Here is a 26,391-nt window from a genome sequence, read left to right as displayed (position 1 = left end):
ATCATCCGTATCGATCTTTTCAAGTGGGATAGAAACGCACGCGGACCGTCTTCGTGCGATCGTTTCTCGTATAACTCGGTAAATGTGCCATATTTTTATTTGCTTGCGCCATTTCAATGGTAAACATCAGGGAGGCGTGTATCCCTCGAAAAATCTACGGCGAAATGAGTTCATTCTCCGTAAATAGTAATTAACTTTAATATCCTCCGAGGAACATCCGAGTTGTATGGCTAGATTTACGATGTCCCTTCAGAGAAGACAACCGAGCGCAAAGGATTAATACAAGTTACATCATTTTAAAAGATGTCCGAATATTAATGCGAGCCGGCTCTGTGCACGCGCGTCGAGATGAGTTGGATAATCCCGTCTCTCCAATGCTTGTCCGTTTCTACTTGACGCGCGCATTCCATTAAACAGGACGCGAAGAATATCGGGATCGACTGGTGGTGGTCCAGTGTTTCTGTAACGAAAGCAACGCAACATTATGCTGCCGACACGAGATACTGATTCCATTAAATACCCCCGAAGGTGTGCATTAGCACGATTCGCCCTTCGTCTGAGTTCCGAACATTCCGATTCGCCCTTCTCCAAACAAATGTAATCGGTTCACTGATTGGCTATTGACGCTGTGGAACTATGTTTACTAATAAGAGGGTAGACACTGCACTACGAAACACCTTAATATATCGACGAAAACGTAGCGAATGTTAAGGATAATTGTGCACATTTGTACACACTAATTTATTGATCAAGCATTGAAACGCGTAGACGTCTTACGTGTGCTACTTGAACGGCGATGCTTAGCAATGAAAAGGAAGCTAAAGCCTTTGAGGTTTATAGATGCAATCGTTTAAAAGACGGGGAGAGAGAGTTTGGTGCCATTTGGTAGATCAATTAAAGGAATCCGGTTTGAGTTCTAAGGTCTTGGAACTGTCGCTCGAAGCTGCTTTTAGCTTCATATCAAATATCATTAAATTCAGATTTATATTCATTCTACTTCAGTATTTACTTCTCGGAAGGAAAGTTTTCTTGCGACGAAAAACGTTCAGTCTAAACGTTAATTAATGAATAGTTCTCGTAGTCAACAATGAAAGAAAATGAAATGATAATTTTAGGTTGCAACAGCTTCATCTTTCTATTTCTTTAATTTCTTTAATTTAGAACGAAATAGCTCGGATAGTTGGATAGCTCGAAAAGAAACATAAACCAATCATTAATTGGTGCATTCGTTATATGTTTTTATTCATATCGAACAACTTCGTTTCTTCGTTCTTATTGTTCTACAGCACCATATTTCAGCTTTATGCTCTTTTAGTTGTTTTTAACTTGAATTTATTTGCATTCTATGAGATACAAACCTTCAGTTTTAATAGAAGATAAATTTTGAAAATTTCTTCTTTCCTTTGCAGTCGAAGCCACTTTGACCTCAAATCTAAAATAATTTTTCTACTCACAGTATTTAGACTTTATGCAACAAAATTCATGCTACGCATATGAAATTGAGTATCCTGTAATTCATATAGCAATTACACTTTCAATAATCTTTTAAATGCAAGTTTAAGTACGTGACCGAAGTTTAACAATTTTATGGAGGACTTTACTCGTTGTTGAGTATAGAAAACAGGTTCTGAATATTTTTAAATATTCTATGTGCATTAAACCCGAAAAAAGCTGCAGGTTATTAATGATGAAAAAGTAGCGGTCTATTAATTTTTTCGATGTGTTAATTACCTCGTTCATCATTCTTGTAGACGGACTGTCTGGTACAAGCCAAAGTAAAGTTACTTTACGTTATATGCACAAACAACACGATAACGTAAAGCAACTTGAACGAAGTATTACATAGTTATTTACCGTTGCATATTATTTTATCTAAAAATGGTAGGATATAGTCTTGTTGAATTAGGAAATTGAATTTTTCTCTAAATTAATTATCTTCTTGTATTTTTGACACTTTACCAACATTTCTACCGACCAGAAACTTCTTTCCACATAACATTTTGTTTTCTCTTTTGATAATATATGAAAAATTGCGTTATTTTGTATTTATTAACTTTATTTGGATTTCTCGTTCTTCATTCGTCATATCTGCATAAAAGAACATTTTATACCTCTGAAACGTGAATATTCTTCGTAAATTTCGTATACATATATGTAATCGGAAGCTTTTTGCCAGTAATTGTAATTTAATCTAATTCGGTACAGAATTACAATGTTCTCTCGTTGGACGATCCACGCTGCTGCGCGACATTCTGGAACACGGATCGTCTTGCGTAGTACATTTTCATTGTAAGTACGCGCAATCCGCCGACTATAAATTAGCAACTGAAATCATATTACGAAAGGTAATATGCGAATATCAAATCACCGATAATATAGCGGGTAACGGAAACCCAGGCGTGTAGGATCAGTAAAATAAATGCTTTCAACGAAAACAGTATTTCCTGGCTGCTTAATGAAATATATCGTCGGTTTCGTGTAACAGATGGTTTTTAATGATCGGCAACAGTTTCGAACGCAGAAAACGTTTTTCACCGTGGAAAACAATTATTACCGAAGTGTTCAATCCACGGTGCAAAGTGTTCAATCGTCCGTGCAAAGGCGGCGATGAAAATGATGTGAATACCGCGGCGTTCTTACGGTAAAGTAATCTTCTCGTCAACATCGGGACCGTGTTGAAATATTTTTTATCCCGGGTGTCGTTTTTGCAGCTGCGAACGACAGCGTCGTCAGTGTTTAAGCCTCTGATAAAACGTATTTCAGTTCACGCGTTTGGTCGTGGGACACCGCTCTTGCAGAGAGAATGTCAATTTCCCCCTCGGTTTAGACGATCGTTCAGTACAATAACTCCTTAATGCACCCGTCCCGTCTGTCTCCGGGCACGATGTGAAAATTCCCGGTTTTTTTCTTGAATGCGGTCATTTAAAAATCTGACAACTTGACGTCTTTAAAGCGTCCGAATACAGAATAGCCGATTAAATCCAAGGTGTACCTGGCGTGCAGCCCCCACTCCCACCCTTTTCAAAAAAAGAGACGAAATTGACAAAATGTGTATTTTATGTTTATTTTAGATTAATTTTTAACAGTAAAAAAGTATGACTGCGAGCAGTAAAAGAGTATGGCTTCGAGTGCAAAGGGTTAATTGTCTCTAACGTCCGAGAGGTAGTGGGGAAGTTACGAAAATGCGGTAAAATGCGAGCGCGTGATTATTGTTGTGACTAGTCTCAATTTGGAATCATACTGTTATGTAGCCTGGTAATCCGTTTTCATTGGCTTAAATTATTTTAAATTTCTCGATTAGATATATAAAATTTGTGCCCTGCTTCCGAAGCATTTTTTTCTTAAATATGCTCAGGGTAGAACATAATGTTCGAGGATTTATGGTCCGTGTAGTAGAATTTTCTGTATCACGAGGAACAATAGAAACTATGAGTATTGTTACGTGAATAGTTGAACGGTTTTTAAACAAAATACTTCGCATATTCCAGATTTATTGGATAGCGGCACGATATTGTCGCAAAAAGTTGGTTTTTGAAAGTTTCTTAATAATACGATGCAAATACCGGTTATATTTCCAGGAGGATTTCAATTTTCTCAAAAATGAGGTAAAATATTCCAACTTTGAGCATATGAAATAAAACTAAATACAAGGATAAAAAAATAGAACTTTGCTGCATATCAAAACCATACAATTTTTTTGGCATGCAGAATAAATGTTAGCGTAACATTTGCTGGGACAACGTGCCAGGATTGAATTAAAAATCTTCGAAGACCTCGTTTTTCCGATTTATGCATTTTATATAAGAAGTAGTCGAATGCCCTAAGGTTATTCTTGCATGCAAGAATTCAATTATAAGCAGTAGATAACGGTTACGTTACCTTTGCATATGGCTTTTCAAAGAAATCACTTACATGGATGCAGTTGATGCGACGCGACGTTGAAAAATCCGCATCGCGGTTTGTTGAAATCATAAAATGTAAAAGCGTAGATAATCGCAGCTAAAAATGACCTTTTCACAATACCGTAAGCTTCGTGTAAGAAAAATGTCTAACATATTCATTTTTTGAAAGCCATCCTAAACTTTAAATTGCAATCGTCTTTGTATTACTTACATTTGAATTAAAATCTTCCCAAAGCGTAATTAAATAACTAAAATATAAGTATTAAAATATATTAAACGTGAAGATATAGAAGAAAATGCTGTAAACCTCAATTTCATAATTTTAACCTTTATTACGTTACTTATTATCTCATTTAACCTTTATAACGTTAATTAATTACAGAGTTATGTGATAAAAGTAATATTCCAGTTATTGCCGTTTTAAAGGTTTCAGTGCGCAAGAAGAATTTTTTTCCATTAATTAAAATTCAAAAAATTACCTTGAGGTAGGCCACTGTTGATCGATTCCATCTTATTCCACATAAGCGAGATTATTCTCATAATTCTAAAGTGCACGCGATTATTACACGAATTGTAATTTCTTCGCATAAATTATTAGTTTAAATTTTTTAATCTTTCTAGATAAAGCTTTTTGCATAATTCAGATCTTCATAGGAATAATATAACCGTGCGAATAAAGGAGTGATTGCAGGATACATAAAATACTGTTTGAATTTTCATATCTAGTAGACTTATTTTAGATGCGAATCATTGAACGAAACTTTCTTTTTAGCCTCTTTACATTGAGATTTTAAAAAACCCTAAGGATGCAACATGTTGAAAACTTTAAAAAATTGTTCGATTTAGTAAGTTTATTTTAGACGAAACATCTTTCAATATTTCGAGACCTTGACATAATCTTAATATATCTTCAATACGATCAATTGGCCACGTTAATCGTCAAAGTAAGAAAAGTACGTCTTTTATACCTGTTATTTTCGTTGTAATTGCGTTCGAGTCGTTACACGATACATCGCGTGTGTCGCGTTTTGAGGGATAGTTAACGTCGACGTATACTACACCGCCTCCGATAGATTGATTAGAGTTGCGTGCGTTTCGGTCGAAATCCAGTTTGATAGATAGCGCATACTGACGCGCACTTTCGCGATTCTGTTCGCCAGTGTGTAGAACGTAAAATCGTTGGCTTTACCGCGGATCAATGTGTACTAATACTTTCAAGTTATGCTGGCAAGGAGGTCTCGATATCGGTTTCCAATAAAATATATTAATCGATGAACGAAGATAGGAACCACTAAGGAAAAAGTTACTTCAATTGTACTTAGAAACCACTCATTTCCCAAAAGTAACATAATTTTCGGTCACCCTGTACATGAACTATTTAAACATGGTAGGATAACGTGCAGCACTTTTAAAACTAATTTCGGTGTAGGAAGAACATGAATTTCTGCGCGAATCATAATTAACCCAGTCACATTGCCTCATGACAATGTTAAATGGTCGATCGTTTCAGGATGAACTATAAAAAGCATTACGCTTCCGAGGTGAACCCACCTGTCGTCTGTGCGCATATAACCATTTATTCACGGCGAACTTTTTTTTCAGAAATAACACTCTAACTGGAATAAAAATGACACTCGTATGTAGGTCACGATTACAAACGAAATGAAACCATTTTTACACCCTTTCAGATTTGTTGTAATTTCAATCGTCGGCCTGAACCCTTTAAAACGCTATTACTTTATTCGAACTGATACATTGGAATTTTTATTATCTTCCGTGGGAGAAACAGTAGATGAACAGATTATTTTATGCAAACATGTATTAAAAATCACATGGAAAGAGTGATAATAACGATAACACTTGTAAGCTTTTTCTACGTTTGTTCTTTCTTCAAACAAAAAATTGTATTGCTCGGCGAATTCAAATATTTTGCTTTAATTACGCGATCCTCCTATTCGAGCCGTGGTCGTTTAAATGTGAACGGGAAAGGGTCAATAAGAGCTGGATACGAAATTAAATGTATACAAATTCGCTGAAAGCTATTGAAAATACAGTAGAAAATAGTATTGAAAAATATTCCGGACTGTTAATATATTCCAGAGTTTATTGTAGGAAACAGCGCTGGCTAAAAGTTAATAAAACTACAAAAACGAGTTTCTAAAAATTACAATTCAATATTTGTTCTGTTACAATTGTCACAGCATATTAAAACAGCTAGAGGCTGTATTTTTTTAGCAGTCGTTATTGCTGCAATTAATGAAACCCATCGAAGGTGGATAAGAGAAGCAAAGCAAAGCAAAAACGCGAAAATACCCTTAGAAGTTTAAACATTCATTCGAGGCAATTGAAACGTTTGAATACTGTACCATTATTACCGTTATAGTAGAGGAAAGCAGGCGACACATTCCGCTTCTGGCTTTATATCGCGAGAGTCAATTGTGTCGCGCGGTCCGCGAACAACAACGGTCAAAGAAACGGCGTCGGTGGATTATCTGGCTTTGATGAAAATTTTAATAAGGGAGGAATGTTCAAATTACACTCTACAATATATACCGCGCGCGGGGATGCGACACATCAGGAGTGAGAACAGACAGACGGTAAAGAGAATAAAATCGTCCTGTAAATATGCAGGCGGGTCTACGTTTTTTAAAACTCATTTTTCGCGACACGACGAAACGGTAGAAAACTACACCACTTTCGTGAACGCGAGATAATAATGTCAAAGTCAAGATACAAAGGAGTCATCTTCAGCGTCCAACATTTTTGTGGTTTTTTTTTGCACATATACTTTTTTCTTATTACAAAATATTTCAATATCGTTAACAGTTTATAAAAAAATAATATTTAGCCTCGACATTTGCCGACACTGAAATCGCTATCTATAATTAGAACATTCACACGAAGCGTAATATAATCGAATTCTAATAATATACAATTTTAGCACGCTTCACAGTTGGCAACGACGGACGAATATTTTTTAATTTCACGCCAATCTCATTTTTCTTGTCGCGCTTAAAATTTGCCGCCTGAAACTACAATTTAATGAATAAATAACTGGGCGGTTTAACGACACCATCAATCTTCCTTTTCATATGGCTTCATTTCGCACGACTACTGAATATTTACTTATACATTCCTTTCAGACCCCGCAATTTCTCAAATCTTTCACGGATATAGTCGTTTGCGGTGTGGATTCGCTGTGTCTGCTAATCAAGGCCTGTTTCTACTGATATCCTCAGGTCATATTTTTATCGTGTAAAATTCCCAGCAATATATCCACACGAACATCGAAAGCAAATTCACAGATATCTTGCAAAGGAACGTGAAGAATAAAAATTGATTTTTATTGAGCTTAGTCCGATATTCATCCAATTCCCAGTTCGTGACACTGATGGATGCGAAAAAGGTGAAGTTATTCCGAGATTTGTCTTTCTATATCGCGATACTGTGGTCTGTTTCCAATTATAAATATACAGGATGGCCCATTTAAACCGATCTAGTCGAATATCTTCGAAAACCTGTCGACGATGCCGAAAAATGTTTTAAACGAGATTTAAACGCTTTTTAAGGGATTAAAAAACAATAAAAGTTTTTTCTAAGAGAGAAAAAAACAATAAAAATCGATGAGAGAAATGACATTAAATAAACGCGGATTGAGTTCCCTGATTACGTGAAATCGACATTTCGATTATTTCTACAGTAATTGCTTCGTCACGTCTGACTTAGGATTTTTCTTGGCGAATCAGGTGCAATTGACGTTAACGAATCGTGCTTCCCTAACGATCCTGAAATATAATAAAATGACGTTCGAGAAGTTCTAATAAAGAAGAAAACGAAACTGTAACTTCTTTTATTCACACCAGAAGTGATATTTTTCACGATTTTTCAAGAAATCGCAATAATCCGACAAGAAAATATTTTAAACGAAAGTTCATATCTTGATATGATAAATGGATAAAGTTTGTAATACGGTAATCAATTTGATCAACCTTTCGACTTTATTAGAATTCAATTGAATCTTTTCGAGGGGAGCGAGTTTCATTCAACTCCTTTCCGATGCCTTTTTAAATTAGCATGTAAAGTAGGTATTTGCACGAAGTTACAAAGTCTATTTATAGCGTTGAAACATTTGTTAACATCGCCACGGGATACTTTTATTTCATGAAAGATTTAATATTATTAATTTATCTTTTAATTATTAATTTATCAAGTACTCAAACGAAAAACAATTTTTACGTTTTAGAAGAAAGTTGCGTAAAACGCTTCTTAACAGGAAATAAAGCTTTCGCTCGCAGAGCGTCGAACTGAGGAAGCTCAATATTTATTAGGGTGCCATTGAATTGGATTCGGCGAACGTGACTGTTCATTACTTAGCTTTTCTATTTGTAGCTGGTGCGAAAGGCACAGATATCGGACAAATTCTTCAAATCAATCTTCCAAGGAACCGAACGACCCTTTCTGAACAAATTTCACTCTCGATTTACAATGCAAAACCTGTCTCTCTCCTGTCAACCGAATAATTTTCTGTAATACAGTTTCCAATTTTCCTGATCGTTTATTCGCTAAGATGCCGGACACAAACTCATTAATCTTGCGAAGTAAGAAGCTATTTTTAACGTCTTCGCCGACCGCATTAAACTATCTGCTTACAATGCGACACCGACGGCAAATAGGTGGCAAAAGTTGCACGGTAACGGGTGTAAAAATATTTATTATCGGGAACGTGAAACGTTTCCAATAATAACACGTTTTTATTTAAGCACTAAATAACTAAACTAAATTAATATATAATAACTAATATAATATATAATTTAATATAATAATATAATAATATGACTTTCTGACAATTTGATTTTTGTGTCCAGATGCCGTGAAAAGACAAACCGCAACATGAGCCACGGATACGAAAACTACACCGTGCACATCGTGCAGATCTTCAATGGCTCGAACTCGACGCCGTACGAGGTCGAAATTAGTTGTAACTATTTCGCCGGAATATACAGCATTTTCTTGGTGAGCTGGTTCAAGTGCATCATTTATTTCTTCTATGGTAGCGTCTTTGTGGTCGCGATGACGGGCAACGGTCTGGTTTGCTACGTCGTATACGGTAACAAACGGATGCAAACGGTCACAAACTATTTCATTGTGAATCTCGCTGTCGGTGATATCCTGATGGCTTTCTTCTGTGTGCCACCCAGTTTCTTCAGTCTTTTCGTCCTCCAGTATTGGCCGTTCGGCTCGCAGCTCTGCCCTGTCGTCTATTTCCTGCAGGTGCGTGCAATATTTTTACCTGATACAGTAACGGTCGACAATGATTTTCATATTGCTTATCAATCATTTAATCGAATATCTTTCACCGATAAATTTATTATTTCCGATGTCTCGATACTTATAACAATAAGTATAACGCTATAAAAATACATAGTGTTCGTATAATTTATATAAATATTTCAAATAATCATAAAATATAGAATTTGTGATGATACATTTTAAATGGTTGGAACGTAATAACTGGTAATTGGTGAAACATTAATCAAATCAGCTGCACGCGGTGGTATGTACAAATTATTCATCCTTTGTAATGATTTCTGACATCGTTAAGCGTATAATCACACATCACGAACGATTATCATATTTCATCGATGTGCGTGAGATTAGTGCAGTGTCTACCGAGATTAATTTACTTTAAGCACTAGTAAACGCGACTGTTCCGCTCATTATGTTATCGAACGTGATTGATAATATTATCGGTCACGTTCCATGATTTAGCGAGTATTAGATATCGATTTTTAACTATCCCATCGAAAGTTAATTACAGGATCTATTTAATATTTATTCAAAGGGTTATAGGTGATTGAATTTTTCTTGAAATACACGAGTCGAAATCGCAAAAATCCATTGGTTCAGATCACTGCCCTTGCTTGTTAGACCACTGTCGAGAACGCCAGAACTGACGAGGTGGCGACTTGGCGATTAACGGCAGCTACCATCATTAACAACACTCGTTTTTAAACCATCTAACCGAAATTTCACTGTTCGAGGATCGATTGGTTCGCGAATGTCATTTACCGAGTTCGGTATTTCGGGTGAGGACCGAGTCCATGTTTTAAGCATTCATCATTGAAATCCGACGAGGTGAAAAATCATTCTCCTCACCTCATTACTTAAGGGATCACTTGATATAATAGGGCACTGTTCTGACATGTGCTTGTATGTGTGATTCGGCCCTGAACAAATTTCTGTTGTAAAATCGGTTTTCGACGTTTTGATTTATTCAATTTTATTATATATTTACTATTAAATATACTATAAAATTCTAACAATTTTATCAAACTCTACAGGTTCTTCTCGCCCCCTAATTTAATACGAGCAGTTTTACTTAAAATTTAATTTACTGTTTTAATATGTGTATTTTTCTTTGCAGGCTGTGTCTGTCCTAGTGAGCGCGTACACGCTCGTCATAATTAGTATAGATCGTTATAGAGCCATCATGTGGCCCCTAAAGCCGAAATTGAACAAACGGCAGGCAAAGTTTTTTATCATGGTCGTTTGGTTGCTGGCGTTAGCGATATCATCGCCGATCGCCATCGTGACGAAACTGACGCAGCCCTCGATACGGCACATACAATGCGATCACTATATCTGCCAAGAGGTTTGGCCGTCGACAGAAAATAGGTAACGCATCTTACTTATTAATTAATAAATAAATTATGAGAATCACAAATCGATGAGCGTAAAATGATCGAATAATTAAAGCAGATTGAATTATTGTGTTCACCTGTACATAATCGGCTATTTTATTCGTATGCGTCTGTTTCAGATACTATTACTCCGTAGCGTTAATGATTCTACAGTATGTGGTACCAATAATGGTCCTAGTGTTTACGTACACCAGTATAGCTGTGATGGTGTGGGGCAAAAGGCCGCCCGGAGAAGCCGAGAACGTGAGGGATCAGAGAATGGCGCGGTCGAAAAGAAAGGTATGTTATCAGCTAGTGTTTTTTACTTTATCAAAGCGCGCGCGTCTTGCAAACGAAAATACGAATGACGGAGATAATACTTGTCTTATTTAAGCGCGGATTTTATGCATTAATAATTAATATTAATAAGTTTAAATACAAGCTTGCAAAAGTATTAAAGAAAGTTTAAAAAGGTGACTGAAATTTAATCGTTTTTAAGGAGTCAATTATTAAATTATTAACCTCGGAAAGATATTATAAATCTCGTCGAAATTCATCACGTTAATACACCATATAACAGGAAAAATTTATTGCACGCATATAACTGCTGGGGCCAATCAAATTACAACACAAAAGAGCCCATATTGCGCTCTCGATCAATGCGGAAAGGACATAAAATTCACCTCTCACCACCATTTTTATTGTCTCAGTCATAAAATTTAGAAATTAAGTTCCATCAGGTGTGAAACACATAAAATTATTCAATGATTTAACTTTATATTCACGATCGTCGTCACAATAATTTACAGTCCGAATACAACATAAAATACCAAAAATAATAATTATTGCTTAATCCGCATTAATTATTCTATTGACCGATCGTAGACTGTACCATTCCGTCCTCTCGAAAACGGAGACTTGCTATTCGTTTGGAGGTAGAATTTGCCTGCACTGAAAAATAGAATCGGGCATCAATATTTCGAAACGTAAATAGAAATAAATAGAAATAAAATATTAAATGGAAATAATAATTAACCAGAGATTGCAACGTTGCAGCGTATAATTGTTAAAATTAGATATAAGAAGTGTATAATAGCGTTATACTAACACTGAGCATGGTGCAGCGTATCCCATAGGTATTGTGACGTTACGATCGCAATTGCCATCCTTGAAATCGTCCCAACTGTTACATTCCACGCTGGGAAACGCGTCCGCGTTCCTCGCAGCTTCTGCCATGTACTCGTCAGCCCTCTTGTGACTGCATGCGCTTATGAGTTCTAAAAAGAATAACGGTCGAGTATTAATCGCGAACCGTTTAAGAATAAATATTACAAGAATATTTCGCGTTTAGCTTTTCCGGTAATCATTATTTACACAAATAAAGTGGGTACAATGAGTCGTGCGTTACCTTGGAATAGACATTGAGGTGTTTTTCTGTCGTGAATTACTATGTTACACTGACAACCAGGCTGTTGCCTGACTCCGCCATTCGGATAGAAATCCAAGTGACCGCACGGTCCAGAATGTCCGTAATTACCCATATCTGTATGGATACATTGAACGCAGAGCGCGTCCGATGCAGATATCGATGGCTCCAAAAAGTAAAAACCAAGTGCGGCAGGATCCCCAGCTGTAAAAAGAAAGAGATTCGTATTGCAACCTCTCCCTTTGTTACTTTCTTTGAAGACTCAAAATTCCTTTCTAGTAATATAGTTATAATTATCAATATAGTTTCGAGGTAACAAAGACTATAGAAATACCTATTATCTTTGGAAGTTTGAAGGGCAGTTTGCGGCCGATGGATCCGCAGACTTGAGAACCCAGAGAAAATCCAGAGAGTATCAGTTTAGTTTCATTCATTCCACCTACAACCATGTCATTTATACTTTGAACCAAAACTGTGGCTACAGGGTTAACGAGAAGGACTGACTGATAGTAGGCTAAGTATGTGATATTCCTATAATCCACTGCGAGGACGTTGTAATTGGTGCCAACCAAATAACCTGCAACAATTTCATACAGAATTATTATATAACATTAATATAATAGAAAATTAATATAGTAATTTATCACTGTAACAGTTATTTCAAAAGTTATCAATATCGTTGTAGGGTGATTTTACAGCTTTACGATGATGGAAATTTTATTAAAAAACAATTGAAAACCTGGAAATCAAGGTTGAATGTCCTATGTTGCGACAATAATTTTTATAAAATTCTCATTTTATGAGCTAACACATTTGTACGTAAAAAATTACAACACACACTTGTAGTAAAATTTTTAAACCAAATAAACGCAGCACGACATTAACTTCTATATAGAACACATTTTGATTTTTAATAAAAATGTACCTTGGATTAAATGAACAACGTCGACGGTATCCGTCGATTGTAGGTAGCCATGAATGTGGATCAACGTTTCCTTTTCCAAATCCATGAATTTGACAAGATCCGCTGCTTGTCCCAAACACACTTCTTTATAATGACTTCCATCATAATTATTAGAAGAAGCATTGGCATTAGGTTCTCTGAGACAAAGAAAGTATCCTAATCATAGAAACTGATGACACTATGAACGAATATAAAGCAACGTATCTTTTTTAAGGAAAACAGTTAAACTAGATGTACCTCAAATAGAGCTTGATCCTTATTGTGTCAAGGATTGATAACGAAGCCGTCGCTGCAAACAACATCAATTATTACCATTAAATTATTATTAACAATCACTGTTCGAAAGGAAATAAGTACAATCTAATACAACTTCGATTCGACGTAAAAACGTTTTCAAAATACTCACGTCGTAAAATGAAACAATTAATTGCTAAAATGACTGCGAATCGTAAGTTTGGCATCTTAAGAATTGAAAGTCACGCGAAGAGCATAACACACTATCCGGTCATTTTGAGACCAGACTACGTATATAAAGCTTCATTTATCAGCAATAACATTATCCTTGCTGCATAATTACAAATACATTGAGAGTATCACAAATTTTATGCGGAACTGTTTCTAAGGCCACAGTAGATATACTGATGTTTCATGCAGTACAGTTTTGCCTCCGATATGAAACCGTTTCCTGCTTAAATAATAAAATTCCTATCATAATTTACGTATTTACGTATTTCTACACTCAATTATACTTTTTATAGTAGATCGATGTCCGATTATAATCCATTAGATTTTAGACAAACCTTTACACTGACTATATAAATTAGTAATAATTTTTCTTTCTGCCATCGTAGTTTCCGCACGTTCGCGTACCATTTTTCAACGATTTGAGTAACATAAAATTTGTATGCAACTGATACCGATGACGTATCCAGGAATACTGATTATTTCTAGCGTAAATGTGGCGCAGTAATGTCTATGTTTACGTTAGAAGAACGCACAGTACGTATACTTATAGCTTTATTATTTGCAACCTATTGTTTATGAAAAGAAATAAATTTTATTACACTTTTCTATTATACTTATGTATCGCATATTCGCATTTACAATATTACATTACAGTTTTCTACGTGAAACAAACGAAAATGGAGATTTTCCATTTGTCTGGTGGGAAAATTTACCGGTGCTGATAAATACGATTATACATTAACGTATAGAAACATAAAAAGTAGAATATATAAAGCGTGTAGATTAGCGCTAAATATGCATAACGATTTACCTTCAACTTTACCTTATGTGTTTCTGCTATTTATAAACATCGCGAGCATTTCGAATGCATGTATCGAACATACGAAGAAATGTGAGAAATATGAAAATGAGAAATATTTTAATATATTTATAGAAATATTTTCATTATTAAACTTCTGTGCGAACGTATTTTAAAGATTAGTTTTAAAGCTGATAAGAAAATTAGGCTTTTAAATCAGGCTATTTTATCTTGTGTGTGCTAAAAATCACTCGGGAAACGATAGGTTCCTTTACGAATTATTAACAAAAAATTAGGAACAAATGAGAGGTGATATTAGTTAGCGAAAAGCGACAGAGATAACAATTGAAACGGTTGAAATGCACCAATTATAGAATAAAGATAACGAAACAGTGTATTTTCACAAGTTTGCTTTTTATCAACAAGCGTTGACATAATAAAGATTACTATAGAATGTTGGCGCGGCTACAAGACTCAATGATAGAGAGTGCCAGCTGATCCCTTTGCAAACGGATAGGCACTGTTTGTCTGCAGATAGAATTTACCCTCCCTGGAAAATACAACCAATTATGAGTACATAAAAATGTAAATATAAAATAGTAAATGTAAATATAAAATAATAAATGAAAATGACAAATAATAAATCAAAATGACGACTGTTGCACTAACGCTGAGCATGGTGCAGCGTATCCCATAGGTATTGTAACATTCCGATCGCATTTGCCATCCTCAAAGCTATTCCAACTGTTACATTTTACGCTAGGGAACGCGTCCGGGTACCTCGCAGCTTCTGCCATATACTGTTCAGACCTACCATGGCTGCACGAGTTTGCAAGATCTAAGCAAACGGTAATCATATATATATTAGCATAGACGGGAATATTGAATTATGTACAATAAACGGGTGTATTAGGTGGATTTCGATGGATATTAAGTAGATAAATAAGTATCTCGCCTTTAAATGAGAACAACGCACAGCCAGGTTGTTCTCTAACACCAGCGTTTGGATAGAAGTCCAAGTGACCACAGGGATTCCCATTTCCGTACAAGAACATGTCAGTGTGGATGCATTTCACGCAAAGCGCATCCGAAGCAGACACCGATTTCTCGACGAAATTAAACATAGGTCCGGCGGGATCTGCAGCTATAAAAGTAGAACGTAGGATATACATATCGTAGTAATGTTTAGTAATCGGAAAAAAGTTTAAATAATTGAGAAATTTCTTTTGGCGAATTAAGTGACTATTTTACAAAATTTTATATTCAAAAGTAAATGAGATGACAATATTATCTGCTGAAAGGATCGAGTGCCTTTGATTACTTTACGAGCAATTTTTAAATAAAAAAAGAGCCTTGAAAATTAATTATTAAAATATATTCTTATTATTCTATTATTATTCAAATATATTAAATATTTTCTGTCTACGAATTTTATATTTCTTTTCTCGTAAAAGTAGTGTCAGCAGTCGGAGAACGGTGCCGAGTTACATTTGACCCGTGCTAAATTATACTGTACCTCGCAGACATTGTGAAAAAGAATGTAGAAAGTTTTGTCACCAGCAATAATCCGGCACCCGCCGGCGATCTGTTAAAAAAGTTCGCGGTAACGAGAAACTGCGTAACTTGTACCTATTATCTCTGGTAGATTGAAGGATAATTTTCGACCGATAAACCCGCAAACTTGGGCGCCCAAAGAGAATCCGGAGGCTATTAGTTTAGTTTGATCCATTCCAGCCGCGACCATGTCGTTTATACCACGAACGATAATATTTGCCACGTTTTCGGCGAGGATCACTGCCGATATGTAATCTTTGTATGTGACGTGTCTATAATCTACTGCGATGACGTTGAAATTAGAACCAGCTAAGTAACCTGCAACAATTTCAAACGTATTATAACAACAGTGTAGGTATGATAACAGAGCTGTTAACAACGGCTTTTGCGCGCTGACGGCGCAACTGTTTCTGAAACTCTCCACCAATAACGACACGTTATTGGTTGAAGACGAAAACAATGGCGGACGTATACTTAAGTGAAATTAGTGAAATTAAATGAAATTAGTGAAGCAAGAATACAAAAATCAATTATACTTTTTACTAGTTTATAGTATACGTAAGAATGTGACAAAATGGATTTTCTTAATTTACTATAATTAAAATGTTTCTATGCGTAGATCTCAAATTTCCTGATGACACATACTTGAGTACATATTGAAATTTATTTATTTATTGGATTTACTTGCACGAACTGTGCAGTGTGCCAACTAAATGATATTTTTATGTAAGAATCGACTCAAAGATCGAAATCTTTTAAAGAATTAATTCTAATCGAAATTTACCTTGCACTAAGTCAACAACAGTCTCTGAATCCGTCGATTGCATATAACCATGGCTGTGTATCAACGTCTTAACTCCTAAATTCAAGTACTGCACAAGTTGCCTCGCGTTTGTAGCGTTAACTTCTTTATAAGTGCCATTTCTGAAGAGGAAAGTATTCGTAATGAGTTTTTTAAATTTTTCAGTCATCTCTGATTAAAATCGGCAATATAATTAACAACAATAAAGCGGTATAAATATAATGTACGCTAATGTAAATTAATATAAATAAATACCGCGCGTAGAGGCGCCACTTTATTGTGTCAAGGACTGATGACGAAGTTGTTGCTGCAAACGAAAATTGATTATTACTATCGGATTGTTATTAACAGTAGACCTTTTGCAAGCAATTCGTATTGCGAACGAATGAAATAGTAAACGATACGTTAAAATGTTGAACAATACATGTTCAAAGTACTTACTTGCAAACAAGCAGCAACAAAGCGACAAAATAACAGGAAATCGATAGTTTCGCATGATGACAGTCAAATGTTACCGCGAGCCTAAAAAAATCCTGTTTATACGTTATATGTATAACATAGAAAGTCTCATTAATCACAATTGACATTATCTCTATGTTGCTTGCTGTCTAATATAGCTTTTGAAAAATTGAAAATACACGCGATTACGTTCACAAAATGACAGTGAATATCTTATCCTGGTTATAATGGATATATACTTGTCGGTAAGGTAAAGACCCACGATCCTTAATTTAGAAAGTTACGGTTCGAATCAACAATCCACAATACAACGTTCTAACATTTAATGTAGTTTTCAACATCATAATGAATGGGCTTGAATTAACAGATTTTATTATACTTTTTGCATGAAACCTTTATCTGCTGTATAGACGATTACATTACACCTTTTTGTAAGAAACAAACAAGAAGAAAGCTTAAATTAACAAACAAGAGACAGGGGAAGTAAATTTACTTCAGATCCTTTTGGTACACTGTTCCGGATGCACCCCTCGAATACGCAGGGTTGCTATTCGTTTGGAGGTAGTAATAACCCGATCTGAAAACACACATAAAAAGTTAAATATAAATGACAGTTGATCAAAAACTACTGAATTCTATGAAAGTGTCATACTAACTTAGAACAATCTGTTTCGAGTCCCATAAATAATGTATCGTTTTGATTGCATTTGCCAGCCTCGAAATCGTCCCAGGAATTGCACTTTACACCCACGAATGACTGCGGATACCTGGCTGCTTCTGTCGTAAATAATTCACCTCTCATATGACTGCACGAGTTCGGCAGAGCTGAAAACATAATAATCGCGTATCACCGTCATTTGAAAAATCATCGTGTGCTTATATAATGAAATCAGTAGAACGAGGTGTCCCTTACGTCCTAACGTGAGTATTGTACAGCCAGGTTGTTGTTGTTTGCCACCGTTCGGATAAAAGTCTATGTGGTTAGTTGGTTGCTTAGTTCCATAGAAGCCCCCGTCAACGTGAATACCTATTACACAAGCCCCATCCGAAGCAGATAACGACTTATTTGTAAACCCAGGTCCGGCTGGGTCTATACCTGCGAAACGTATGCGATATTAACCCTTTGCGCTCGAAGCCATTACAACTGAAAATCTAAAATAATTTTTCTAGTGTCTCCATTTTATGTAACAATATTTATTTTAATTGAAATATTATTAATAATTTTATTCGCGACTCGTGTACTAGTTAAACTTTTAACAATTTTTTAATCTAAGCTATTAAAGATAATTTTGAAATGTATTACAGTAATTTTAATGGCGCCGCAGAGTCGCCATAAAAATGATTTTCTTTAGAGTTTAAATTTCTTATTCGTAGTAGCTGTACCACATAGTATAAAGTGACCTATTATCTAAGCGTACCTAGTATCAATGGCACGAGGTAGGGTTTGACTTTGCGTCCAACGATGCCGCAGATCTGAGCGCCCAAAGAAAATCCTGAGAGTATTAATTTAGTTTTATCCAATCCTGCCGCTATCATAGCATGTATACCATTGACCACGACGTCGGCCACTTCGCCGGCGAGACTAACTGCCGAGATGTAATCTATATGTGTAATATATCTGTAATCTATCGCTACGATATTGTTGTCACTACCAGCTAGGAAACCTGCAACAATTTCACGGGTATTATAGCAACAATATGGTATTCATTTTCAAGATGAGTATATACATCGAAAATTAAAAATTAATATTTAATATTAATATTTATTAAAACTTTCTATTACGAATGGCAGCGAACTTACTTTTCAATGCTTTTACGTTTAGATAATTTAAAAACAAAATGAACATATAATACGACTTAAAACCTTTAAACACATGTACCATTCATTAGTGCAACAACAGCGGAACTATCTGTGGATTCCGTATAGCCATGCAAGTATATCAATGTTTTCTGGTTCAAATCGAGGACTTGAACAAGTTTTCCTGCCTGGTCATATGGCACTGTCGTAATGCTGCCATTTCTGGGAAAAGAATGGTTCATTCAAAATTTCGTAATTTTCGAACAATAATCAATTCGTGGCATCGTTAACAAGTCTAAAGTAATATAAATATATTTCTTACTTGTGGAAGCATCTCCACTTTACTGTTTCAGCCAAATGTGACATAACTGTAGCTGCAAACGAAATCGATCATTATTAATATTTATATCATCGATGCGAAGCAATCGGTTCTAAAACAATTACAACTACGATCTTAAAAAATGAATTCTGTAATAGAATCGGCGCGAGAGCAACCGAGTTCGATTACTTTTAAACAACTTTGTTCCTGAATTAAAAGGAAAATGAGTTTCCCTTTCGAGCAGGACGTTTTCCGAGGTACTTACTGCTCAAGAACGAACAACTAATAACGAGAATGGCAAACAATTGATAGTTCGTCATTTTGGAGGTTGATTGTCACAATAAACCGAGACTGTGAACCAAGTCAGTTGCGAGCCGGTATATAAAGTGTCGTTTATCAGTTTTAACATTATCTGTCGCGTCTTTGTTGCATAATTATATTTCTTGAGATAATGAAACAGTCTCGGCATATGGTATCAGAATGCTTTTAAGAAGTAATTACAATGTTGCCGTGCATATCTAATCATAAATATATATATAAAAGAGATGATCATTATCAATACATGCCACTCCTCCGGCACGTGTTGCGATCTTTGCTTGCGTTAAACAAAACCGGTCGATTATTCGTCATTTCGAAGGTTCACGAAGTGCAACTGTTTGCTTTACGTGGCTCGAAATTTTTATTTTTTTAGATTCACGAAAATCGAATACCAAACTTTGTTAGATGTTAAGTATAGAGACTTTTTTTTTTCCTTGTGCGACCATTTAATTTGCTATCGAGGACCATGTCCGTAGCAGGAGGCCCTTTTATTAAGGTAACAGACTCTCCATTTTTCAAACCATTACATCCAGTGACAAGATAATTCCTGGAATTTAACCCTTTGCATTCGAATGGTGACTCTCAGGCACCACTGATATTGTTCTGTCACCCTTTGGAACAATTTTTTTATCAACAATGTCTAATTTTAAAAAAATTGTTCAATATGCCACTGTTAGTATGAATCATGAGAATTAATTTGGTATATATATAAAATCCACTTCGTCGCTTAAAAGGAAAATGCTATAAGACAGAAGAATTGTTTTAGATTTAAAGCTAAAATGGCTTCGAGTGCAAAGGTTAAATTTCTCGATCGCTTCACTTGTTAGCTGCGTATGATGTGTATACACGTCATAAGGAAATGGCAATTTTATATCTTATAATAAAAATATTTCATCTACGATTTACGATTTAGTACGATTTAGTATGCCAAAATGCTTATGGTAACGTAGCCATAAATTTCGCACACTTTAGGATAATTCTAGAACGATTAATCGAATGTACAAATTAGATCCTCAATGGATGTGTAACATCGAGACAATGAGACTTAATATACGATAAGTGAGTAAACCATTTCGCAATCAAAATGACGAGTGTTTGATATCCTCAATTGAATAATCCCTTCATGTATTTCTTGTCGTGTACTTTCAATAATTGGAAAAGGGTTAATCGGTGTTAAAAGGGTTACTTTTTTAGTTCGCATGTGAACAAAGGCTCTACATTACGATTATGTTACAAAAAGCAATATTGACTTTTTCGTTCATTGATCGCATCATTGTGCTGCGTCCATACGTTGTATAGACGTCGGTAGCTGAGAACGGCACGAAAGTCCGCGGAGGGTGCAGACGTTGTCTTTGCGGGATTAATAAAAAGCTTTTTTGGGTTACTGAAAAATGACGGCGCCTCATTAGATTTTTACTACCATTTTAACGACACGAATTCGTTTTATAAAATGAACCCTAACAAGTTTTCTTAATATGTGCGATATACCACAAAATTCGTGGAGCCAAAGAGAACCCAAAATTACTGAAAAACTGATAAAATGGACGCCGAAATTAGTCCAAGAATTAATTCCAAAACGAAATTATTATGAAGACAGTTACTTTTTATTAACAATGGCCCAAGGATCTCTCGACATCTCGATATTTCCCAATATCGACACGATCGATCTACACTCGCAATAATATGTGTACTTGTCGCAGTTAATTCTAATTAATGATAATAAAAAATAATGATAAAGTAATAATATTTATTGAGTTTTCTGTGAGTGTCCTAATACTTTTGGAAGGGGAACGTATGTATAACTACCATATTAGCAATATTTAATGTATTTTCATACATCAAAATGAATGTAAATTGATGGAAGTGACAAAATTGTTTACGCTTTTAAAATACATTCTTTATTTTCATCTATAAGACCGCAATATATTTTTTCCCATAAATCGGCTACAATAAGTGTTTAAGCAAAAAAAGCAAGAGTAAAGTATAGTTTTTATTTGAATCAGCTCTGATAGACGATGCCAGATTGTCCCTTCGCAAACCGAGATTTGCTATTTGTTTGGAGGTAGAATTTGCCGCTCCTGAAACACAGAATCATTTATCAATGTTAAGAAACGTGAATTTAGAGGAATTAATGAGCCATTTATTTTGGAAAGCAGTTAGTTTGCAAGATGCAAAATTTGAGAAAATAGAAAATTTTTAAACCAAAGAACGCGTTCCATAAAATCATCATACTAACGCAGAACATGGTGTATTGAACCCCATTGGTACTGTAACATTATTATCACATTTGCCAGCCTTAAAGTCATTCCAACTGTTGCATTTAACACCGATGAAAGCGTTCGGGTACATCGCCGCTTCCGTCATGAATCCCTCACCCCTGACATGACTGCACGAGCCAGCAGTATCTAAAAACGTAGTATTCAGGAATTAGTTTCAGTTGACAAGTCGACTACATATACGAGATAAATATAATAGAACAAGAAATGTCTAACATTCGAGCGAGAGCGATAAGCAACCAGGCTGTTCTCTATCGCCGCCGTTTGGATAAAAGTCGATGTGATTGCAGGCATGAGTAGTTCCAAAAAATCCTTGATCGGTGTGCACACATATTACACAAGCGGCATCAGAAGCAGTTATCGAGGGGGAGAGGATATTGAACAGAGGTCCGGCTGGATCTATAGCTGCAAAAGGTGTGCGATATCCATATGTTACACCCATTAATTAGAAAAGAAACAAAACTATAAAAGGAAAAATTGACAGACTTTGTCTTTAAAAAAATTTTTCACAATACTTTTACAATCGAACCATCAAACAAGTACCAAAAATTGATTTAATTTAGAATTTAAATTTCTTATCCGTAGAATTTGTTCTAAATAGTTTGAAGTAGCCTAAGTATACCCATTAACTTTGGTAGGACGAAGGGTAGATTGCGTCCAACTAAACCACTGACTTGGGCACCCAAAGAAAATCCTGAGAGTATTAATTTAGTTTTATCCAATCCTGCTGTGACCATTTTATTTATACCATTGACCAGAACTGCGGCCACGTTATCGGCGAGACTAGCTGCCGTAATATAATCGCTGTGCGTGACATAATTGTAATTTATGCCTATGACGTTGTAATTAGTGCCGACTATGTAACCTGCAACAATTTCACGGGTATTATAACAATGTTATGGGGTTTTTATCGTTTGTGTTCGAATATTAATTTATCTGCAATGATCTGAATATAATCTATTAATATCGATCAAGATGAGTGCATCGAAAATCAATATTTATTAAAATTATTTTGGAATGCATCTATGTTTGAACAATTTCAAAAACCAAATATGTATAATAAAACTAAAGCATTAAACATACGTACTATTGAGTAGTGACACAACGTTGGGGGTAGCTGTAGATTCCATGTAACCGTGACAGTGTATCACTGTGTCCACGTCCAAATTCAAGTATTCCAGAAGTTGTTCCGTCTGATTATACAGCACTGTCTTACTGTCGCCATTTCTGGGAAAAGGATAGTTCATTAAAATTTTGTAATTATCGAACAATAATCAATTCATGGCATCATTTAACCCTTTACACTATGACTCGTTTTATACTGCATTGATCAGTACTTACTTGTCCTTAATACTGTCCTTAATAGAACCGGATAATTTTTGTCTTTTTTATTGTCTTTATTTAGTGCTGTTTCTAGACTTTGATAATAGAAGAATTCAATTTGACTTCTTATTATAATGCAAAGGGTAAAGGAGTCTAAAGTAATATAAATGCATTTCTTACTCGACGAAGAGCGTCCACGTTAGTGTCTCAGCCATTGATGACGCAAATGTAGCTGTAGCAATCGGTTCTGAAACAATTACAACTACGATATTAAAATCTCAAGATTCGACGAATGAATTCTGTCATAGGATTGGCGCGAGAACAACCGAGTTCGATTATTTTTGAACAACTTTGTTCCGGAATTAAAAGAAAAATGACAAGGTGTTTCTCTTTTCGAGCAAAACGTTTTTCGAGGTACTTACTGCCCACGAACGAGCAACTAACAACGAGAATGGCAAGCACTAGATAGTTCGTCATTTTGGAAGTCGAATGTCACAGTAAACCGAGTCTGGGAATCCAGTCGGTTGCGAGCCGGTATATAAAGTGTCGTTTTAACATTATCTGTTGCGTCTTTGTTGTATAATTATATTTTTTTTTTTTTGAAAGAAGGAAACTTCTCGCAGCACAAGAAAGCTTTTAAAAGTAATTACAATGTTACAATGTTATCGTGCATATCTTATCGTTTAACACTGAAATTCATCTAGCATCGTGTCTTCTCTAGTTTTGCTTATAGCAAAGAATTCGTTTAAAATATAATTAGTTAATAAAATTCATATTATGTTTAATCGAGATGGAGAACCAATCGATAAGGCCATCTTATATTGATAGAAATTACAAGATTTTTATTATACTTTCAGCATATAACATTTATTTCTGTCTAAAGGACCGCATACATTTTTTTCACATAAATCGAACTACAATAAATGTTTGAACCAAAAAGCCAAGGGCGAAGTATATATATTTTATTTTAATCAGCTGTCATAGACAGTGCCATCCGATCCCTTGGCAAACGGAGATGCTGTGTTTGTTTGAAGGTAGTATTTACCCGCCCTGAATAACAGAATCATTTATTATTTATTCGATATTCAAAAACGTGAACATAAAAATGAGTCATTTATTTTTGAAGCACTATCAGTCTATTTTCCAAAAACATCGAGCTAGAAATTTTAGTATTTACGTTTCTACGTGAATATATAATATAATAAATATAATATAATGTAATTTATGAAATAAGGGAATTTTGAAATAATGGCAGAAAGTTCACTTTTCCATTAAATGGCTCTGACATAACCTGACAATTGATCTGAGACTGCAAAATGCAAAGAGCGAAGATATTGAACTTTATTTAAATAAAAGCATTATACTAACGCAGAGCATGGCGTAGCGAGTCCTACAGGCACTGTATCATTGGAATCGCAATTGCCAGCCTCAAAGTCGTCCAAACTATTGCAATTTACGCCAATAAAAGCGTCTGGGTTCTTTGCCGCTTCTGTCATAAATTTCTGACCCCTGACGTGACTGCATGAGCCACCAGGATCTAAAAACGTAGTAATCGCATATTTGCGTTAGACAAAATAAATATATAATATTTATATAATAAATATTATACGAAATAAATTAGTAAACCGAGGAATATCTAACATTGGATCAGCAACGGTGAACAACCGGGTTGCTCTCTAATGCCACCGTTCGGATAAAAGTCTATGTGGTTGCACGGTTGAGTAGTCCCATAAAAGCCGGCGTCGGTATGCATACATATCACACAAGCCGCGTCGCCAGCGGATAGCGAGGAAGAGGTGATATTGAACAGAGGGCCGGCTGGATCCAAACCTGTAAAATAAAAAAGTTTATAGTAAAAAGTGATCGGGATTATACTGTGACTATTATTGATTATTAAGTGATTATACTAAAAGTGCTCAGTGATCATCCTGATCAAAAATTAATTTTCACAATAATTATACAACTATTAATAGTGGCGAACGAGTATCGATAATAAAATTGATTTAATTTAGGATTACTTATTCGTAGTATTTGCACTACATAGTTTGAAGTAGTTTAAGTATACCTATTATCTTTGGTAGGACGAAGGGTAGTTTGCGGCCGATCAATCCGCTGATTTGGGCGCCCAAAGAAAATCCAGAGACTATAAGTTTTGTTTTATCCATTCCAGCCGCGACCATATCGTTTATACTTTGAGCGATAACTGTAGCCACGTCTTCGGCAAGCAGAGCCGCCGTGAGATAATCCATATGTGTAACATATCTGTAATCTATCGCTATGACATTGTAATTGGAACCAGCTTTGTAACCTGCAACAATTTCACGGGTATTATAACAATGTTATGGGGTTCGTCTCGTTTGCGTTTAAATATTAATTTATTTATAATGATCTGAATATAGTCTAGTATATTGTTCAAGATGAGTGTATATCGAAAATTAATATTTCTTAATCGTTTTTGAACAATTTAAAAACAATTTGTACCATTTACAAGTGCCACAACTTCGGGAAAATCAGCGGATTCCGTATAGCCATGACAGTGTATCAACGTGTCCTCTTGCAAATTCAAGTATGGTCCGAGTTCTGCCGCTTTTGCAGCATTCACTTCTTTATACTTTCCTTTTCTATGGAAAAAAGAGAATTCCTTACAATTTCGTCATTTTCAAGCCGTAATAAAATCATGCCGTCATTAATAATTCTAAAATTAATATAAATATCTGTATTACTTTAAATAGAGACGCAGCGTTATTGTGTCAAGAATTGTTGACGTAACTGTAGCTGCAAACGAAAGAAATTCTTATTAATACTTGCAGTATCAAACTAGCGAATCTAAAATAATTACGTAAATTGAAAAATCCCGAAATTCGTATTGGATGAAACTTTTGTGATAAACTGTATCTCTTTAAAAAAGAAATATTTTTAAAACACTTACCGCTCAGTAGCCAGCAGCTCACAAACATAAAAACTAATCGATTACTTGTCATTTTGAAAGTCGATGGTCCAGTGAACACGCAGCCAGTCCGTTTAGACCATTTATTGTAATAGGTATATCAATTAGCAACAATTTGAATGTAATTACCTTATTACGAGCTTCCGAATTGTCTTCTTCGCACCTGTTGCACACCTGTTGCAGAGACACATTCTGTAACGTATTGACATTTCAGGCGACTGTGCGTTTGTAAACTCGCGTCTCTAATGCGATATTATTTTCTGTTCAAATGACGAATCTCTTGTCGTATTAATTATAGTACCTTTGAATTTTACCGTCACTTCGCGGAATTATTTAATGGTGAAAACATTAAACGTGTCA

The 26,391-nt window shown here is 35.3% G+C and overlaps 6 protein-coding genes across 6 annotated transcripts in view; 1 reads left to right on the top strand and 5 right to left on the bottom strand.

Annotated features, from left to right (window-relative positions):
- Positions 1 to 26,391, top strand: part of LOC144474842 (RYamide receptor) — a 61,176-nt gene that overhangs the window by 1,524 nt on the left and 33,261 nt on the right. Inside the window, exons 3-6 of the mRNA XM_078190185.1 lie at positions 1 to 78; positions 8,768 to 9,173; positions 10,327 to 10,577; positions 10,723 to 10,882. Coding sequence (XP_078046311.1) covers positions 8,793 to 9,173; positions 10,327 to 10,577; positions 10,723 to 10,882 — 792 coding nt within the window. The 5' untranslated portion in view covers positions 1 to 78; positions 8,768 to 8,792. The remainder of the gene's footprint in view (positions 79 to 8,767; positions 9,174 to 10,326; positions 10,578 to 10,722; positions 10,883 to 26,391) is intronic.
- Positions 11,261 to 13,486, bottom strand: LOC144474845 (lipase member H-like). Its single transcript, XM_078190190.1, has 7 exons — positions 13,379 to 13,486; positions 13,210 to 13,261; positions 12,934 to 13,109; positions 12,343 to 12,585; positions 11,991 to 12,212; positions 11,691 to 11,859; positions 11,261 to 11,533 (listed from the first exon to the last, which is right to left on the bottom strand). Exons 1-7 carry the CDS (start codon positions 13,431 to 13,433, stop codon positions 11,446 to 11,448), a joined length of 1,005 nt encoding a protein of 334 aa, XP_078046316.1. The 5' UTR covers positions 13,434 to 13,486; the 3' UTR covers positions 11,261 to 11,445.
- Positions 14,605 to 17,133, bottom strand: LOC144474854 (lipase member H-like). The gene is made up of 7 exons (XM_078190201.1): positions 17,034 to 17,133; positions 16,848 to 16,899; positions 16,575 to 16,714; positions 15,866 to 16,108; positions 15,192 to 15,380; positions 14,906 to 15,074; positions 14,605 to 14,786 (listed from the first exon to the last, which is right to left on the bottom strand). The coding sequence occupies exons 1-7, from the start codon at positions 17,086 to 17,088 to the stop codon at positions 14,711 to 14,713; spliced, it is 924 nt and encodes a 307-aa protein (XP_078046327.1). The 5' UTR covers positions 17,089 to 17,133; the 3' UTR covers positions 14,605 to 14,710.
- LOC144474851 (lipase member H-like) lies at positions 17,402 to 19,523 on the bottom strand. Its single transcript, XM_078190198.1, has 7 exons — positions 19,433 to 19,523; positions 19,171 to 19,222; positions 18,931 to 19,070; positions 18,470 to 18,715; positions 17,965 to 18,147; positions 17,708 to 17,876; positions 17,402 to 17,628 (listed from the first exon to the last, which is right to left on the bottom strand). The coding sequence occupies exons 1-7, from the start codon at positions 19,485 to 19,487 to the stop codon at positions 17,541 to 17,543; spliced, it is 933 nt and encodes a 310-aa protein (XP_078046324.1). The 5' UTR covers positions 19,488 to 19,523; the 3' UTR covers positions 17,402 to 17,540.
- LOC144474848 (lipase member H-B-like) lies at positions 21,358 to 23,594 on the bottom strand. The gene is made up of 7 exons (XM_078190193.1): positions 23,507 to 23,594; positions 23,265 to 23,331; positions 22,849 to 22,988; positions 22,384 to 22,626; positions 21,978 to 22,166; positions 21,722 to 21,890; positions 21,358 to 21,563 (listed from the first exon to the last, which is right to left on the bottom strand). The coding sequence occupies exons 1-7, from the start codon at positions 23,559 to 23,561 to the stop codon at positions 21,485 to 21,487; spliced, it is 942 nt and encodes a 313-aa protein (XP_078046319.1). The 5' UTR covers positions 23,562 to 23,594; the 3' UTR covers positions 21,358 to 21,484.
- Positions 23,966 to 26,195, bottom strand: LOC144474861 (lipase member H-B-like). Its single transcript, XM_078190213.1, has 7 exons — positions 26,014 to 26,195; positions 25,808 to 25,859; positions 25,566 to 25,705; positions 25,150 to 25,392; positions 24,726 to 24,914; positions 24,453 to 24,621; positions 23,966 to 24,134 (listed from the first exon to the last, which is right to left on the bottom strand). The coding sequence occupies exons 1-7, from the start codon at positions 26,063 to 26,065 to the stop codon at positions 24,056 to 24,058; spliced, it is 924 nt and encodes a 307-aa protein (XP_078046339.1). The 5' UTR covers positions 26,066 to 26,195; the 3' UTR covers positions 23,966 to 24,055.

Source organism: Augochlora pura, chromosome 9 (assembly GCF_028453695.1).
Source record: "Augochlora pura isolate Apur16 chromosome 9, APUR_v2.2.1, whole genome shotgun sequence".
NCBI classification, from domain to species: domain Eukaryota; kingdom Metazoa; phylum Arthropoda; class Insecta; order Hymenoptera; family Halictidae; genus Augochlora; species Augochlora pura.
This window is presented reverse-complemented; position numbering and strand designations above follow the sequence as displayed.